The sequence below is a fragment of the Phacochoerus africanus genome, chromosome 5 (assembly GCF_016906955.1).
Source record: "Phacochoerus africanus isolate WHEZ1 chromosome 5, ROS_Pafr_v1, whole genome shotgun sequence".
Lineage (NCBI taxonomy): Eukaryota > Metazoa > Chordata > Mammalia > Artiodactyla > Suidae > Phacochoerus > Phacochoerus africanus.
Window position 1 is genome coordinate 29,320,405 of NC_062548.1, and position 17,851 is coordinate 29,338,255.

Sequence of the window (17,851 nt, forward strand, 5' to 3'; positions counted from 1 at the left end):
AACAAAAACAAAGGATGGAGATGGTCTTAGAGTCACTAGGGTGGGACGTCATCACGGTGGAGAGCATTCCCAGGATCAGAGGAGAAAAGTTGAAAACTACATGTGGTGTCCAGCCTCTGAGATGGCCTGAAATGATGTCCCACATACGGCATTCCAACCCGGTCCCCTCCCCCAATGCACCACGTTTGATCTGTGACCAACAGCATCGCACGGAAGTGACATGAGGACTCTGGTTTCCATCTTGGATGCTGTCACTGTCTCTCCCACTCCAGGATTACTCTCTCCGGAAAAGCCAGGCTGCCGTATTGTGAGGATGCTCAAGCCATCCAACGGACAGGTGCACGCACGCAGTGAGCAGCTGAAGCCTCTGGCCGACAGCCAGTGAGGTATTGAAATTTTCTAAAAACCACAAGAATGTTTTTTTTTTTTGTCTTTTTGCCTTTTCTAGGGCTGCTCCCTCAGCATATGGACGTTCCCAGAGCTATAGCTGCCGGCCTACGCCAGAGCCACAACAACACGAGATCTGAGTTGCGTCTGTGACCTACTACCACCACAGCTCACGGCAACGCCGGATCCTTAACCCGCTGAGCGAGGCCAGGGATCGAACCCACAACCTCATGGTTCCTAGTCGGATTCGTTAACCACGGAGCCACAATGGGAACTCCCTGAAGGAGTTTTAAAATGTGTTTTCTACCCCCAGTCAAGCCTCTAGAGAGCTGTAACCGGAGCTGACATCTTTTCTTCTTCTTACTGTGGTAAAATAAGCATAACGTGAAATTTACCATTTTAACCGCTTTTAAGTCTAGAGTCTGGGTGTATTGACTAAGCTCATGCTGTTGTGTGTTTAACACCATCATCCATTTCCAGAAGTTTTTTTTTAATCTTCCCAAGTTACAACTCTCTAGCCATGACATAATAATTTCTCATTTCCCCTTCCCCTTCAGCCCCAGGCCATTCTACCCTCCATCTCTAGGAATTTGATCACTCTGGGGATCTATATATATTATCTGTCCTTTTGTGGCTGGCATATTTCACTTAACCTAATGGTTTCAAGACAATGTAGTGTGTGCCAGAAGTTCCTTCTTTTCAAAGGATGAATAAGAATCTATTGCATATATGTGCATTTTGTTTATCTGACTCATTGGAACCTCTGTTGCTTCCACCTTTTTGGCTATAATGAAAAATGCTACTATTAACAGGGGGGTACAGATCTGACATCTTGTCTGCAACCCTATGAGAGACCCTGATCCAGAACCACCTGTTTAGCTGATTCCAGATTCCTTTTTTTTTAGGGCCACACCTGCAGCCTATGGAGGTTGCCAGACTAGTGGTCGAATCGGAACTGTAGCTTGCTGGCCACAGCCACAGCCACAGCCACATGGGATCCAACCTGCATCTTTGACCTACACCACAGCTCATGGCAATGCCGGATCCCTAACCCACTGCGGGAGGTCAGGGATCGAACCTGCATCCTTGGGATACTAGTTGGATTCGTTTCTGCTGCACCACAAAGGGAACTCCATGATTCCAGGTTCTTGATCATCAGAAACTGTGAGATAATAAATATCTGTGTTTCATTTTTATTTCTTATTTTTCTGGGCCGTGCCTGTGGCATATGGATGTTCCCAAGCCAGGGATCAAACCCAAGCCACAGCAGTAACAATACTGAGTCCTTAACCACTCGGCCACTAGGGAACTCCAAATATTTGTGTTTGAAACTGCAATGTTTGGGGATAATTTACTACCCAGAAATAGATAATTCATAAATACATCAGGGCTGGGGGCAGTGGAGAGAGAAGATGCATACTAGTTGATCAAGCCCTACATGAACGATAATGATAGTGAGTTTGATAATGATGATAATATAATCAATATGTGTTAAGAACCTGCTGCGTGCCAGACCATATGCCTCACATTATTTAGTTCTCACAACAGCTCTGTATGTTATCCTTTTCTTCCATACACCTGAGACACGAGGCTCAGAGAGATGAGGTGACTTTCCCAAGAACACACAGCTGGAGAATGGAAAGTGTAGGATGAGAGGCCAGGTCTGCCCAATGGCCCAGCCTGTTCTATTGCCCTGCCCCAGTGAGATGTGGCTTGCCCCAGGGCAAACAGCATGGAAATTGGGTTCCTTTGCTCTTTTAAGAAACTGTGGTTGGGATATAGAGGGCAGAAGAAAGATGTGTGTACGCTGGAGACATCCATGATGAGAAAACCCAAGAAAAGTGGGCAGGAGACTCTAGAGCTGGGTAAAATACCCACATGATACACCACGGATGGCAGCACACAGGGGTGAGGAGTAGGTCCTAATTTGACCCCCAAGATTTTGAAACAAAATGATAGTTTTGACAAGAGCATAGGGAAGAAAGTAATGGCAAGAGAGGAACCCCACAAGCCAAAAAAAAAAGAATGTGCAAAGGTTTGGAGATATGATGTGACCGTCTCTCTAGAGGATAGGTAATTATTCTAGGTAGACAGGTGGGCACGAACCAGATTACAGGAGGGCCTGGGAAACTTCCTGGTTAATATCAGCACCAAAGAAGCATTACAGTCACTGATTCAGGCCTTTTCTCCTGCAAACTCAAAACCTGTATCCCGCTCATCTCATTTATACCCGATACATAAGAGGTGGTTTTGTCTCTTACATTCAGGATAACCTTGGCATCAACTCTGGGCAGCTCATGCACAAAAATGCAAGATCCATTAGGCCAGGCAGAGAAGAGGGTCCAGGCTGCCTTCACCCAGCCAGTGTCAGTCGTGTTCCAGAAGATGTCTGATTCAGTCAAGGCCACCCACCTCCTGCCAAAAAGTGGAGAAAGTCAGACCCCTCAGCAATGTGTTATTATGCATGATCAGTGCCCCCCTATTGGGAGCCTTTCCGCAGTGTGTACTCACGTATGCTTTTCAAATCTGTATAAGAACCATGAAGTCAACATTTGTCTCAGGCATTTATTGAGCATCTTCTATATTCCTGTGCTTTAGATTAAGGGCGTGGAATTAAAAAGACAGATCCCAAGGAGTCCACAGTCTACTGGGAGTGATCTAATAATCACAAATAATTGGGAACAAGTAACCTGAATACAACGTGGTAAGGACACTGTATTTATTCAAACATGTATTCGGCATTTATTCAGGACTTATTATTAGGATTATAGAAATCATTCGTTTCATTGCTTGGAGGGGCTTATAGTTTAGGAAGTACAACATAAAGTTACATCATCGTTGACTCTTTCTCTCTCACCTCGCATCAAATCTTAAAACTCAAAACACTTTCAGAATCTTGCCTCCTGTCACTCCCTCCCCTGCTGTTCTCCCAGGCAAACCTCCAAGCTCGCCTCTTTTTGCAAGTTTGCCTCTTACTGGCCTCTTAAGCAGTCTTCTGCTTCAGCCTTGTCCCCTCCAGTTTACTCTCAACCCAGTCTTCTGAGTTACCCTTTAAAAAGACACATCAGGGAGTTCCCCTTGTGGCACAGCGGAAATGAATCCGACTAGCATCTGTGAGAGGCAGGTTCGATTCCTGGCCTTGCTCAGTGGGTGGGGGATCGGGTATTGCTGTGAGCTCTGGTGCAGGTCGAAGATGTGGCTCAGATTCCACTTTGCTGTGGCTGCGGTATAAGCTGGCAGCTGTAGCTCCGATTTGACCCCTAGCCTGGGAACTTCCACATGCTGTGGGTGCAGCCTTAAAAAGCAAAAAAAAAAAAAAAAAAAGAAAAGGCAAATCAGATCATGGCATTCCTCTGCTCGGAATACTCCACTGTTCCTCCGAAAAGTTACATAGAATCCTAAATATTATCTAGCAATTCTACTTCTGGTTATATACCCAGAAGAATTAAAACCAGGGTTTTGAACAGATATATGTACACCTATGTTCATAGCAGTATTATTCACATGAGCCAAAAGGTGGGAGCAACCCAAGCATCCATCAATGAATAAATCGATAAATAAAATTGGTATATCTATACATCTATGTATATCCATATATATATGTAAAACAATACCACTCAGCCTTAAAAAGGAAGGAAGTTCCCACACATGCAACGACATGGACGAACCTTGAAGTCATTATTATTATTATTATTATTATTTTTGTCTTTTTGCCTTTTCTAGGGCTGAACCCTTGGCATATGGAGGTTCCCAGGCTAGGGGTCCAATCGGAGCTGTAGCCACCGGCCTAGGCCACAGCTCACAGCAATGCCAAATCCTTAACCCACTGAGCAAGGCCAGGGATCAAACCCACAACCTCACGGTTCCTAGTCGGATTGGTTAACCACTGCGCCACGATGGGAACTCCCTGAAGTCATTATGTTAAGTAAAATAAGCCAGACACAAGAGGACAACTGCTGTACGACCCCACTTTTATCACTTTTATGAGGTTCCTAGAGAAATCAAATCCATCAAGACAGAAAATAGAGGCTCAGTGGATTAACAACCCAACAGAATGTCTGTGAGGATGAGGGTTTGATTCCTGGGCTCGCTCAGTGGGTTAAGGATCCGGCATTGCCGCAGGCTGCAGCATAGGTTGAAGACACGGCTTGGATCCTGTGTTGCTGTGGCTGTGGTGCAGGTCGAAGCTGCAGCTCCGGTTAGACCCCTGGCCTGGGAACTTCCATGTGCTGCAGGTGCGGCCGTAAAAAGAAAAAAGAAAGAGCGAAAAGACAGAAAGTACAATGCCTTTGTCAAAGCCTGGGGGTAGAAGGAAATAGAGAGTTTTTGTATAATGACCAGAGAGTTTCAGATTTGTGAGATGAAAACAAATGGATGGCAGGGCGATTGCCCAACAATGTGCATGTGTTTAATGACACTGAACTGTACACTTCGAGAGGGTGCAAACAGCAAATTTAATGGTACCCATATTTTATCGCATTTAGAAACCCTCCAATGGCTTCTCACCTCATTCAGATCCTACAGGATTGGGTCTCTTGTTAGCTCCTTACCTCAATTCCTGTCACTTCTCCCCCACCCCACTCCTCCAGCCCACCTGCCTGCTTTTTCTTCCTTGCACCCACCAGACAAGCTGTCCCCTGGTACCTTCCACTGGCCACAAAACCCAGTCCATAGCTGGCCTGGGTGTGCTCAACCATCTTGGGCGCCCCGGTGGTGCCACTTGTGAAGTAGATGGCCAGGGGGTCTTGGCTTTTGGTCCTGGCGCAGCTGTGCTCTGAGGATGCCTCCCTGTAAAACATAAAAATACTAGCCGGACACTGCTAGCAATAAAAGTAGTCACAGTCACGGTAATATCTATTACAACTGTGCCATTTATAGCATTGATAGCGTATAGATATCTATACAATAATATCTATTACAACATTTTAATGAATACCGCATGTGAGACACCTGCTAAATGCTCCAGCTTGTTATCTCTGACCCCATAGTTGCCTCACAGGGTAGGTACTAGCATGATAATCCTTGGCAGATAAGGAAACTGAGGCTCGAAATAGTTACGTAACTCACTCAAAAGAGCCTGGCTTTCATCAGGGCACGAGAAGTTTCTGGCAGAACATGCACCTATTAGGCCCAGGCCCACCCCCACCTCAATCCCTGGGTAATTTAGAGATGTTTTCTCAAGAGTTCTCCAAACGTAGAGTTTTGAGATGTGGGTCATTCCTAAAGGTTTGTGAATGGGAGACTCTCTGAACTCATCGCCTCTCAATTCTGGCTGCATCTTAGGATCACCTGGTAAGGTTTTACATGAAATACTATTAGATGCATAGACACAGAGGAAAGACTTGTGGTTGCCAAGGGGGGGAGGTGGGGGGGGGATGGACTGGCAGCTTGGGGTCAGCAGATGCCAACTATGGCACACAGAATGGATAACCATCAAGGTCCTACTGTACAGCAGGGGGAACTCTATTCAATATCCTAATATCAACCATAATGGAAAAGACTGTAAGAATGGGTATATATATATTATGTATGCAATGTGTGTGTGTATATATATCTATTAAGAATGTATGTATATATTCACACAGACACACACGCATATATATATTCATATATACATATATACATCTGAATCACTTTACCATAAGTAAAAAATTAACCCACCATTGTAAATTTACTATATGCCAATTCAAAAAATAAAAAGGAGGCGTTCCTGTCATGGTTCAGCAGTTAACGAACCCAACTAGTATCCATGAGGTTGCAGGTTCAATCCCTGGCCTTGCTCAGTGGGTTGAGGATCCGGTGTTGCCGTGAGCTGTGGTGTAGGTCACAAATGCAGCTCGGATCCTGCGTTGCTGTGGCTGTGGTGTAGCTCTGATTCCACCCCGAGCCTAGAACTTCCATATGCCGTGGGTAAGGCCCTAAAAAGACAAAAAAAAAAAAAAGGAGGAATGGGGGGAGGGGAAAGAAATAGTACTGCTTGGGCCCTACCCTGGAGAAAAGGAAATCAGAAAATCAGAATCTTGGACAACAGGCCTAGGCATTGGTATTTTTATTTTCGAGCTCCTCAGGTAATTATAATGACAGCCAAAACTGAAAACCACCAGATCTATATCAAACTGGCAGGTCATCAAAATTACTGGGCCAGATCTCTGGATATACAGATTCCCAGGGCGCTTGCTCAGTGATGCCTGGTTAAGAGGGTCAGATGTGAGGTCTTGGAATCTGTATTTAAAACCTTACCATCCAAATAAATAAATGTATCGGTAGGCAAATAAATAAATAATTTCCCTTAACTTTATGGTAGAAAATTTACATTCTGATATAGGCAAGAACAATCTAAAAAGTATTTATCGTGTCCTCAAACTTTTATTTTTGTCTTTTTAGAGCCACACCCCCAACATACGGAGGTTCCCAGGCTAGGTGTCGCATCAGAGCTATAGCGGCCAGCCTGCACCACAGCCACAGCAGTGCCAGATCCGAGCCTCAACTGCAACCTACGCCACAGTTCACAGCAAAGCTGCATCCTTAACCCACTGAGCAAGGCCAGGGATCGAACCTGAAACCTCATGGTTCCTAGTCGGATTTGCTTCCACTGTGCCACGATGGAAACTCCCAAAGATTCCTTTTAAATAAAGCTAGGGACAAGCAACAAATGCTGATATTAGTCAAAAAATAAAATAAAGGAAAATCACTCCCAGGTGACTTTGACGCAGCTGGTCTATGGGGACAGGCCTCTGTGACTTAACAGGGCTGGCTCCTGTGAGGCCCCTTTCTGGTTCTGGCCTCTGATAGAGACAGAGTCTCAAATACTCAGATCGGTTTCCACCAGACCTTTGCTCAAAGGCCAATGGCTTTGGCTCTGTCCCATCCTTGGCTTCCCTACTTGTCAGCATCTTGAACAAATCACTTTATCCTTTCAAGTCTCTGTTTTCTCATCCTTATCCTTCCTTGTGGCCACTTGGAGATCCTGATGCATTAACTACATAGTAGGTGATCAGTTACTGATTTAATAATCTCTGCCATGTGTTGAGTGCTTGGTGTATGCCAGGTGTCGTGCTGGGTAAGCATTTACTTATATTCATTCATGCCACAAAGACTGAGTGAACATCTATTTTGTGACAAGACTGGTATTTAATAATGAATCAGGCATCATATATGGAGATCATCTCATTTACCCTGGCTGATGATCTGTAAATATTATCACCATCACAGAGGCAAAAAAGCTGGTGACAATTTCAGCTCTGAGTGACACACAAGGATCGGGCCTCAGGTCTCAGGTCTGTCGGGTTTCCAAAGGAGGCCTTCTTTCTGATGCACTCTTTTCTTGTGCAATCAGCATTCTTGTTGCTTAAAGCAGAAATGCCAGAGTTCCTGTTGCGGCTCAGTAGAAAAGAATCTGACTAGTTACCACAAGGGTGTAGGTTCGATCCCTGGCCTCGTTCAATGGGTTAAGGATCTGGCATTACCGTGAGCTGTGATGAAGTTTGCAGACATGGCTCGGACCTGGCGTTGCTGTGGCTGTGGTGTAGGCTGGCGGCTACAGCCCCAATTCGACCCCTATCCTGGGAACCTCCACATGCTGAAGGAGAGGACCTAAAAAGACCAAAAAGGAGTTCCCATCGTGGCGCAGTGGTCAACGAATCTGACTAGGAACCATGAGGTTGCGGGTTCAGTCCCTGCCCTTGCTCAGTGGATTAACGATCCGGCGTTGCCGTGAGCTGTGGTGTAGGTTGCAGACGCGGCTCGGATCCCGAGTTGCTGTGGCTCTGGCATAGGCCAGTGGCTACAGCTCCGATTGGACCCCTAGCCTGGGAATCTCCATATGCCGAGGGAGCGGCCCAAAGAAATAGCAAAAAGACAAAAAAATAAAAAAAAAATAATAAAAAAAAAAAAAAGAGGAAATGCCTTGGCCTCATTTTTCTTCTGTCCTCTGGAGAGCCCCAGCTTACCGGAGGAGTTGCCTGAAATTCATCCAGCCTGGCCGACTGCTGTCCGACACGAGCAGCTTGGTCTGGAGGGAGGGACAGTCAGCGCTAATGGCATCCACCCGTGGAGCCAGGGAGTCACTAGTGATAATGGACTTGGCCCTGGATGCCTGCAGTCGGAATTTGAGGTCCTTCTCCGTCAGCTGAGAGATGCCAGGAATCATGACAGCCCCTAATACCACACAGAGAGGGGATGCTGACGGGGCAACAGGAGGAGACCTCTGCGAACAGGTCCAGACATCCCCATCAGACATAGGAGCAGGGAGGGGCTGGAGAGAGGTGAGATGCCTGCACCAGAAAAGGCATCATTAATGCTACCACTGAAATCCAGAAAATATTCACAGAGCGCTTAACACGTGCAAAGAACTAACATGGACCATTTCAGTTCATTCTAACAACCCTGGAAAGAAGACCCTGTTATTATACCCATTTTGCCGATTCAAAACAATGAGGACCTAAGCCTTTATGCCTTAAGTAAATTCATAACTTTCCCAAGAACACACGGCTAATACGGTATGGAGCTGAAACTGAGGACCCAGGCAACAGTAAACTTAATTGACCTTGAGTTGACCTTGAACTAAGTCAACTAAGAGGGGACTTAGTTGAATGGAATTTCATGCCCTTCAAACAAAAGGCTGTAGGAATCTTAGTGTCACATGCAGGTTGTTGGGGGAAGCGGGTGGGTCTAGGAGTGGGGGACCAAGACCCCATGTTACTTCAACCAAAGCCACTCTGAGGGTAGCTAAGTAGATCTCCCTCCAAGGGGAAGGATGAAGAAGCAGAAAGTAGGGGCACATTTTAACCAGACACTTGAAGAAGCACTTGAGTATCTCAGAAGGCAGGCTATCAACGTTCCACCTTCCATAGAATCTAGCACCTTCATCTCATAGAGGAGAAGAAAGAAATCCTAGAACAATCAGGCATCCGGCCACAGCCTGTGAGGGAGGGCAGAAGACAGAGAGATGGACCTGTCCCACGTCTGGTGGGAGCCAAGCACAGTTCTCATTGCCATGCTCTCTCCCCAACTTTACAGGACCCAAAGCCCAGCACGAGCACTCTAGGAGGCAAACAATACGGCTCCTCACTCCACCTCTCTGTTTTATCTATTTCCAGCACAAGTCTGTTCCACCCAGAGCGGTACGTGGTGCTCTGGGGGCCCGGGTGGATTGTGGACAGCCGGAGCTGTCAGCAAGATGAATGAGTCAGCACCGTGGACCAGAAGGAAAGTGACAGGCTCATATCAAGAGAGCGAGGGGATGGGAGGACATGCAGTTGGAGCATCCTTGAAAATGGGGAGGATGCTCGACTTGAGGTGGCAGCGGGGAACGTGGCTTTGAGTTATTTTATTTAGGCAGCAGAGACATGGGAGATCTTTATAATCGGGCAAACTAGAGACACAATATCTTTAAAAAATCATAATTACATCGTAAAAAATAAGGATACTAATACTCCAAAGGGAAGTTCTGATCAGGCAAAGTGCCTAACACAGTGCTTGGAGCATAGCAGGTCCTCAAGAAAAGGACAGGGTCTCCCTGACCTCAGCTTTCGTTTAAATGCATCTTATACGTCATGGCAAAATATGGAGAAGTCCCCAAATCTGTGGGCCTGTTTGTTTCTCTCACACTGATTATACCATCATGGTGCTCACTTTTATATATCCTGCAAAAATATGTAAAAATAAAAGTACAGTTTCTGCCTCCTTTTTTTTTTCTTTTTGGACAATCCATTCACAAAATGGTTGGGTTCAGCTTGTTCATGTGGAAAGGGTTAGTTTTCTGATGTGAGGGTTACCCCTCTTTTTTGTAAACATTATTTATGCAAATAAATTTTAAGTAGACTCTACTCCAGACGTAACTGGAAGGTGGGTGGACAACATTCTAAGCGTAGAAGGTTCCCAGGGGACAGAAAAGCCAGCACTCCACTGAAAGCAGGTGTCTTGCCATTGTAAAATCAGCCTAAAAACTCCAGCCTTCTCCACAAGTGCATCAGACAGCGCCCGCAGAGGCTCCCGGGGCTCCATGGATATGTCCTTCCGCCTCCCCTCCTTTTCTGCTGGAAGAACCATCCCAAGAAAGTCAATAGCCCACTGCCCTGGGCATTAATGACAGTGGAAAGAGGGAGGAACGCTTTAGGGCTGATCTTTCTGCTTTGATGATTTTGTCCTTCTCTTTCTTCCCTAGGAGATGCTGTGAGGGTGAAACCCATCAAGTCTAAGAGTGAAACTAACCTAGATGGGTGAGAAGGGTCTCATTCATAACGGCATCATTCTCCACACATGGACAGCTCCCAAACCACAACCACAAGAAAATATGTTTAGTCTGTTCCATTCAGAACTTGGGGAAAAAAAAATCTATATAGTTGTCAACATGAAAAGGCTGGAAGGTTTTTTTTCCATAAAGAATTCAGAGGTTTTTTTTTTTTTTTTTTCGAGTTCTAATTGTGGCACGACTAGTATCCATGAGGACGTGGGTTTGATCCCTGGCCTCACTCAGTGGATTAAGGATCCAGTGTTGCCGTGAGCTGTGGTGTGGGCTGCAGATGTGGCTTGGATTCCGCATTGCTGTGACTGTGGGGTAGGCCAGCAGTTCTAGCTCTGATTCCATCCCTAGCCTGGGAAATTCCATATGCTGCAGGTGCAGCCCTAAAAAAGAAAAAGAAAAAAAAAAGAAAAAATCTGGAGTTTTTAAATTACAAAAAATGGAAGTTCTGGAAACTCCAGTCCTCACTCACACATGGAACCATTTGGTTGGAGTTGAGAAGCAGGCACGCCTGATGGATGAAGCATGAGAACTCCCGTTCGCTGCAGTCCTCAGCACTCCCTGCTGCCTCACACTGGCCTGTTTTAATCAGTTACAATGCTCTCTGGCCCCTTGTACAACCAAGTGTGTGATTGTCGGGCAAAGGGGAAGTAAACAAACTCCCCATGGTTCACGTGGCTCCATCTCCCAAACCTTGTGGACATAGACACCGCCAAAGCTCTGGCAAGGTCACATTAGCCCTGCCTGGAAGTCTCAGCCCTGCTCACTGACCTGTCCGCATACAAGCCACGCTGACCAGCCACCACTCCGGGAGCCTCGGGAGCACCAGCATCATTCTGTCTCCAGGCTGCAGGCCGCACACGCCCCCCAGCACGTTAGCCGCCTTCCGGGACTGCTCCCCCAGCTCCTCAAAGCTCCACTGGACCTCTGCCCCCCTGCCATCAACCCACCAGAAAGCAGGGTTTGGCGGCCGGTGCCCAGCCTAGACAGAGTGTGGGCAGAAAAGAAATAGAAACCATTTGTTGAGGATTTTCGCTTGCTTGCTCTTGTCTTTGTTTTTTTAACATTTGATTTTAACAATCGTTATTGTATACACAGTGTTTGAAAATCAAAACCATATGCACGGAATGCAAACTGTTACCTTTAAATTGGATAAGCAATAAGTGTGAGGTCCCACTGCACAGCACGGGGAACTATATCCAATCTCTTGGGACTGGCCATTAGCAATAACCTGTTACTGTATTTATTAACAGCATTACTTATTTTTTTTCTTTAAACAAGCTCTTCTTAAAATTCACATAAGTACGTTTCTTTGAGGTAAAGTTTATATTTTCCTACTACAAATAAAAAGGTAGTATCTTTAACATGAAATAGAATGAAAGCTTAACATAAAATACAGAGTAGGAGTTCCTGTCATGGTGCAGCGGAAACGCATCCGACTAGGAACCATGAGGTTGCGGGTTCGATCCCTGGCCTCGCTCTGTGGGTTAAGGATCCGGTGTTGCCATGAGTTGTGGTGTAGGTCGCAGATGTGGCTCAGATCCGGCATTGCTATGGCTGTGGTGTAGGTGGGCAGCTATAACTCTGATTGGACCCCTAGCCTGTGAACCTCCATATGCCTTGGGTGCAGCCCTAAAAAGAAAAAAAAAACCCAAAACTACAGAGTAAAGGTTAGGCTCTATGTTAACATAAAGTACACAACAGACACATAAGGAAGGGAAAATGAAGAAGGAAACAGAGGCACAGAGACACAGAAAGAAATCAAGATGGTGTGTATTCGGTTCTGTTTCTGCTGCGGTCTGTGAAATCTTTGAGCCTGAGCCAAGCTCTCTCCTTATTTAAGAGACGAGCGTGGTGTGAGGGAAGTAGTAAAAACAGACTAGCAGTAATACAAAAACTTTCTCCTTCACTGGATGGGAATGATTAGAATAGGATCCAAAGAGGTGTGACTCGCTCCCCTGTGGTTTGGCCTCGGGAATGTGACACACCCAGGATTTGGCAAAGGTGTCTAAGGCTCAAACACTTGGTCATAATTTTTCACCTAAGACTTACATGCTAACGATTTGCACTTTAGCACCTACCAAAGGTCAGAAGCTCCCCATGTCTCATAGCCCTGATTCTCACCAGGATGCCCGAGGGCAGAAGCGGATGCCCAAGACGGACCCCGGGACGCAGTGAGCTTCACCTTTTCCAGCTGACTCCACAGGTCCAGCACGTCATGGGCAAAGTTGAAGTACTCGGGCACGGGCTGCCTCCCCAGGCTGATGGCTTCCCAGGTGGCCACAATCTTCGGAGGGACAGGGAGAGGTGGCGGCTGCCCCTGAGACCCACAGGTACCCCGCGCCCTTCTCAGTGCCTGGAGGACTGGTCCTCTCAGCCACAGCCTCATGGTGCCTCCTGCCTGTCACTGAAGAGGGGAGAAAGCATTGTGGTGAGTTCTGGGCTTCAGAGCCACTCGGAAGTTGGAGAGAAGCTGGTTGTCAGCCCGAGGGTGACTGAGGCACATATCAACTTGTAGAAGAGTCTTGGGCTTTAGTCTGAGCTCCACGGTGTGATGCTGCTCAATTATCCCCCCTGGACCTCAGCTGCATCCTTTCCACCGCTCAGTGCCTGTGGGTCTCTGTGGATCTGAAGGCAGGAACGCAGAGCCCACTTTCCAAGCTTAGTCCTACCAAGTGAATCCCTCAGAAAACCTTTGGCAAATCCTGAACTGGCCTGGCAACACTAAAGAAAGCTCAGGGGCTGCGCTTTCCAACAGAAATATGATGCGAACCCTGTTTGAATTGGTTGCGAATTGTAATACACAAATTCTGCTCTCCAATGGAAATATGATGTGAATTGTACTTATACAATTCTTTTTTTGTTTGTTTGTTTTTGTTTTTGTAGGGCTGCGCCTGCAGCATATGGAAGTTCCCAGGCTAGGGGTCGAATCAGAGCTCTAGCTGCAGGCCTACACCACAGCCATAGCCATGAGGCATCTGAGCCGTGTCTGTGACCTACACCACAGCTCATGGCAGTGCGGAATCCTGAACCCACTGAGTGCAGCCAGGGATCAAACCCATGGAATTAGAATCTGCATTTAACAGAAACTCCAGACAAGTCGAGCTCATTAAAGTTTGAAAACCGGGAGATCCCGTCGTGGCTCAGTGGTTAACAAATCCGACTAGGAACCATGAGGTTGTGGGTTCAATCCCTGGCCTTGCTCAGTGGGTTAAGGATCCGGTGTTGCTGTGAGCTGTGTTGTAGGTTGCAGATGTGGCTCAGTCCTGCATTGCTGTGTCTCCAGCCTAGACCGGCAGCTACAGCTCCGATTGGCCCCCTGGCCTGGGAAACTCCATATGCCCCGGGTATGGCCCTAAAAAGACCAAAAAAGAAAAAAAAAAAAAAAGTGAATACTTTAACACTGAACAGCCTGGAGCCTGTCCCTGTGCTTCTCCCTGCTTTGACTGCACCCTAAGCACAATCATCTGTGAGCTGAAGCCCAGGCACCCAGAGAACAATTTTCTGCAAGTTAAACCTTATTAGCACATGATGGTTTTGAGAAACTGCCCTAGTTTGTTCTCTCTGATCCATATGCCCTTTTTGCAAGAGCTGTTATTCTAGGCAGTAACCCACCACCAGGATCCTACTGAAATCTGATGCCAGCTTCGATGACTAAGCTTCCCCCAAAGAAAGAAGAATGCAAAGTTTGCCCCAGTCCTGATTCTCATCTGAAACCCTGTTTTTCTCCTTTTAGACTATAAACCTCCCTGCAATTCTTCCCCAAAGGAGGGTGCCGTCTTTAGGGCATTAGCCTGCTGTGGCCCACATTGCCCAGCCAAGGAATAAAGCTATTTTTTTTTTCCTTCACCCCAAACTCTGTCTCCACGTTTCTATTTGGCACTGGTGGACAGAGCTTGCGTTTCAGCAATATTTCCTCTATTTTATAGATAAAGCGAGGCTTGAAAGAGAAAAGTGACATCTGGGTCTCACCTCCCAGAAAGGCCTAGACTCCAGCCTCTGCTGGGGCCACCAGCTCAGGAAGGGGGAGGGGGGCCCTGTAGCCACAGAACTCAGTTTCCCTGACCTGCCTGGGCCCACCACCCCTCACCTCCCCGAACTCTGCCCGGGACCTTTTCCTCTGCCTTTCACTTCTGGATTCCTGGGGCCCCCTGACAGCAAAGAATAAGAATCCCAGGCCTGCCTCCCAAGTGTAAAAGACCATTTCAGGCCCTGCCCCCTTTAAAGTTCATTTGTCAAGGGCTCCCGGGGGCAGAGGACAACTCCCGCTGAAGGATATGATTAGGCAGTACCTTGTCCTTGAACCCAGGAAACACAAAGCTTCTGCTTCAGCTGAATTCACGGCTTAACGCCTGTAGACATCCGGGCTCCTGGCTGGTAAGGGCGATGTGCTGATTCAGCCTCCCACGGGACCTCTGGCCCCAAATGCAGGGACAGCAGAGCCCTCAGCCAGCAGAGGACATGTGGCTTCAGCTAGGCAGCACACGCTGAGCCAATGAGCTTGGCTTCCAGGCTTTTCTCACAGCTGGGAGGTGGAACCCCAGCCCCCGTGCCCGGTGGGTGTCCCCACCCTAGAGTCTATTTTCCCCAAAAATTCAGGTCACCCTCTAATCAGAAAAGAGAACAGAAGCTTTTATTACATTTGAGCAGAGAGGAGATAATAGTGAAAATAATATAAGTGAACTGTCCCTCCGGAGACAGGAAGTCACTTGGCAGGTGCCCGGAGCCAGTGCTAACACGGGATCTCTTTGTTGGAAATAAATTGTGGTCCTACTGCACTACTGTGCACACTTCCTAAGAGAAATCAATAGTAACACAAATAATTGCACACTTGAATTAAAAGAATTTTTGGGGGTATGTAAATGACAACTAAATAAAGCTTCTTAAAAGAACAAAGCCTTTTCTGGCGCCTTGTCTAGCTCAGCATCAAAGGCAAAGTCTAGAGAAGAGCTCCCAGCGGGTGCGCTGTGGCTTTGAAGTTCTGGCTTGCAGGGTGGCTGCTGGTAAACTGGTTCTCTGAGAACAAAAGCTGCACGAGTGACTTTTTGCATTTGCCCGGATCTGTGGTTAAAATTCCTACCATGACAAGTTTTGAAACTGCCCACATTCAGGACTTGAGAACCCAACCCAAAACCCAGATTGTGATTTGAACTCGGTGCCCGGACTCAAACCCAGCCCAAATGCAGATTGGGACTTGAACCCACGGGTTTTATTTTTTAATTTTTTAAATTTCATTTTATTTTTTGTCTTTGTAGGGCCGCACTGCTGGCAGATGGAGGTTCCCAGGCGAGGGGTTGAATTGCAGCTATAGTGGCTGGCCTACACTGCAGCCACAGCAACAACAGATCCGAGCCTCATCTGTGACATACACCATAGCTCACAGCAACGCCAGATCCTTAATCCACTGCGCAAGGCCAGACATCGAACCTGTGTCCTCATGGATACTAGTCAGATTTGTTTCCTCCGAGCCACGAGGGGCTCTCCCATTGAAGCCACAGCTTTTTTTTTTTTTTTTAATTTTTAAATTTATGTTTATTTTTTGTCTTTTTGCCATTTCTAGGGCCACTCCCGCGGCATATGGAGGTTCCCAGGCTAGGGGTCTAGTCTAATCGGAGCTGTAGCCACCGGCCTACACCAGAGCCACAGCAATGTGGGATCCAAGCTGCGTCTGCAACCTACACCACAGCTCGAAGCAACGCTGGATCCTTAACCCACTAAGTAAGGCTAGGGATCGAACCCACAACTTCATGGTTCCTAGTTGGATTTGTTAACCACTGAGCCACGATGGGAACTCTGAAGTCACAGCTTTTAAATTAGAATCACTCAACTGGCGGGTGGCTGGACTTAACTGGGGTACTTTAGGCCTCAGCGCAGTGGGAATTCAGCAAGAGACAAAGTGATAGCCAGGAAATAGATTTATCAAGATTAGGTGCTAGTGAGAGATGCAAGCACGTAGGCGAGGAGGCTCTGCCCCTCGGAGTAGGAGGGCTGCAGTTTTATCATCCAAGGGGTGCGGGGGTCGGAAAAGACCACCTCTTCCTCTTTCTTTGAGCAGTGGCTCCTCCTTGGTATCTGGTAGGAGAGTATTTGACCGTATAAGGTCAAACTCCGACTGTGTGGTGCTTATTCAAATCAGCAGAAGGGTGGTCCTTAAACTCCTGCCCTGGGTCTGAACGTGAATGCAGGGCTTCCCCCACCCCCCACCCAATGACCTCAGGCACATATGAAGCCTCCACGAGTCCAGCAAGCCTGCCTCCTGCTAATGGCCCTCAGGACAATCACTGACCCACAGTGAACTCCCAAAGCTCCCCGGGCCGCCCCCACCTCTCTCCATGGCCCCCCACTGGGACCCCCATGACCACCCAAGCAACTATCCTACTCCATCCTGATCAGTTTGCACTAACCAAAATTTATTGGCTTGCCGAATTTCGGATTATTTACAGGCTCTCAGGTCACCCGCAGGCGAACTCCTCTCCCAGGACGCCCCTTCCCCAGAGCTCAGGGCCTGGCAACTCCGAGGGCTCAGCTCAGGGAACCTTCAATGCCCAAACTCCCTGCCTGGAAACGGAACCCTCTCCCATCTGACACAGCCTGCCACCTGAAACCAGGTACCAGACCCTAAATTTTTGTGTCTTGAAGTAAAAGCCCTTTCCTTTAGCGCCCCCCCCCCCACTCCCCAGCCTCCCCTCAGTCCCAAAAGGCTGACTCAAGAGTTAATGATTAGGAGATATTGTTACAGCTAAAAACTAGGTAGAAGAGTCTCCATGATGCTATGTCCTATCTTGGCCCGTGAACTTATTACTAACATTTACTTTCTTTCTTTTTTTTTTGCCTTTTTGCCTTTTTGCCTTTTCTAGGGCCACACCTGCAGCATATGGAGATTCCCAGGCTAGGGGTTGAATTGGAGCTGTATCCTCCTGCCTACACCGCAGCCACAGCAATGTGGGATCCAAGCCGCGTCTGTGACCGACATCACAGCTCACGGCAATGGCGGATCCTTAACCCACTGAGCAAGGCCAGGGATCGAACCTGCATCCTCACGGCTAGTCTGGTTTGTTAACCACTGAGCTACAAAGGGTACTCCTAAATATATTTATTTTTTTCCCCAGCTTTATTGAGAAATGATTAACAAGTTGAGGTATATATATCACACTTAAGGTTGTGATATGATGCTGTACACGAGTACGTTGGGTAAATAATTGCCAGAAGCAAGTGAGTGTC

At 47.2% G+C, this 17,851-nt stretch overlaps 1 protein-coding gene across 1 annotated transcript in view; it reads right to left on the bottom strand.

Annotated features, from left to right (window-relative positions):
* The window catches only part of ACSM5 (acyl-CoA synthetase medium chain family member 5), a 28,686-nt gene extending 13,633 nt beyond the window's left edge, over positions 1–15,053 (bottom strand). The window contains exons 1-6 of the mRNA XM_047780372.1: positions 14,923–15,053; positions 12,816–13,037; positions 11,402–11,612; positions 8,337–8,544; positions 5,032–5,175; positions 2,649–2,802 (exon numbers count right to left, since the gene is read on the bottom strand). Of these exons, the coding sequence (XP_047636328.1) occupies positions 2,649–2,802; positions 5,032–5,175; positions 8,337–8,544; positions 11,402–11,612; positions 12,816–13,019 (921 nt within the window). The 5' untranslated portion in view covers positions 13,020–13,037; positions 14,923–15,053. The remainder of the gene's footprint in view (positions 1–2,648; positions 2,803–5,031; positions 5,176–8,336; positions 8,545–11,401; positions 11,613–12,815; positions 13,038–14,922) is intronic.
* Positions 15,054–17,851: the final 2,798 nt, after the last annotated feature.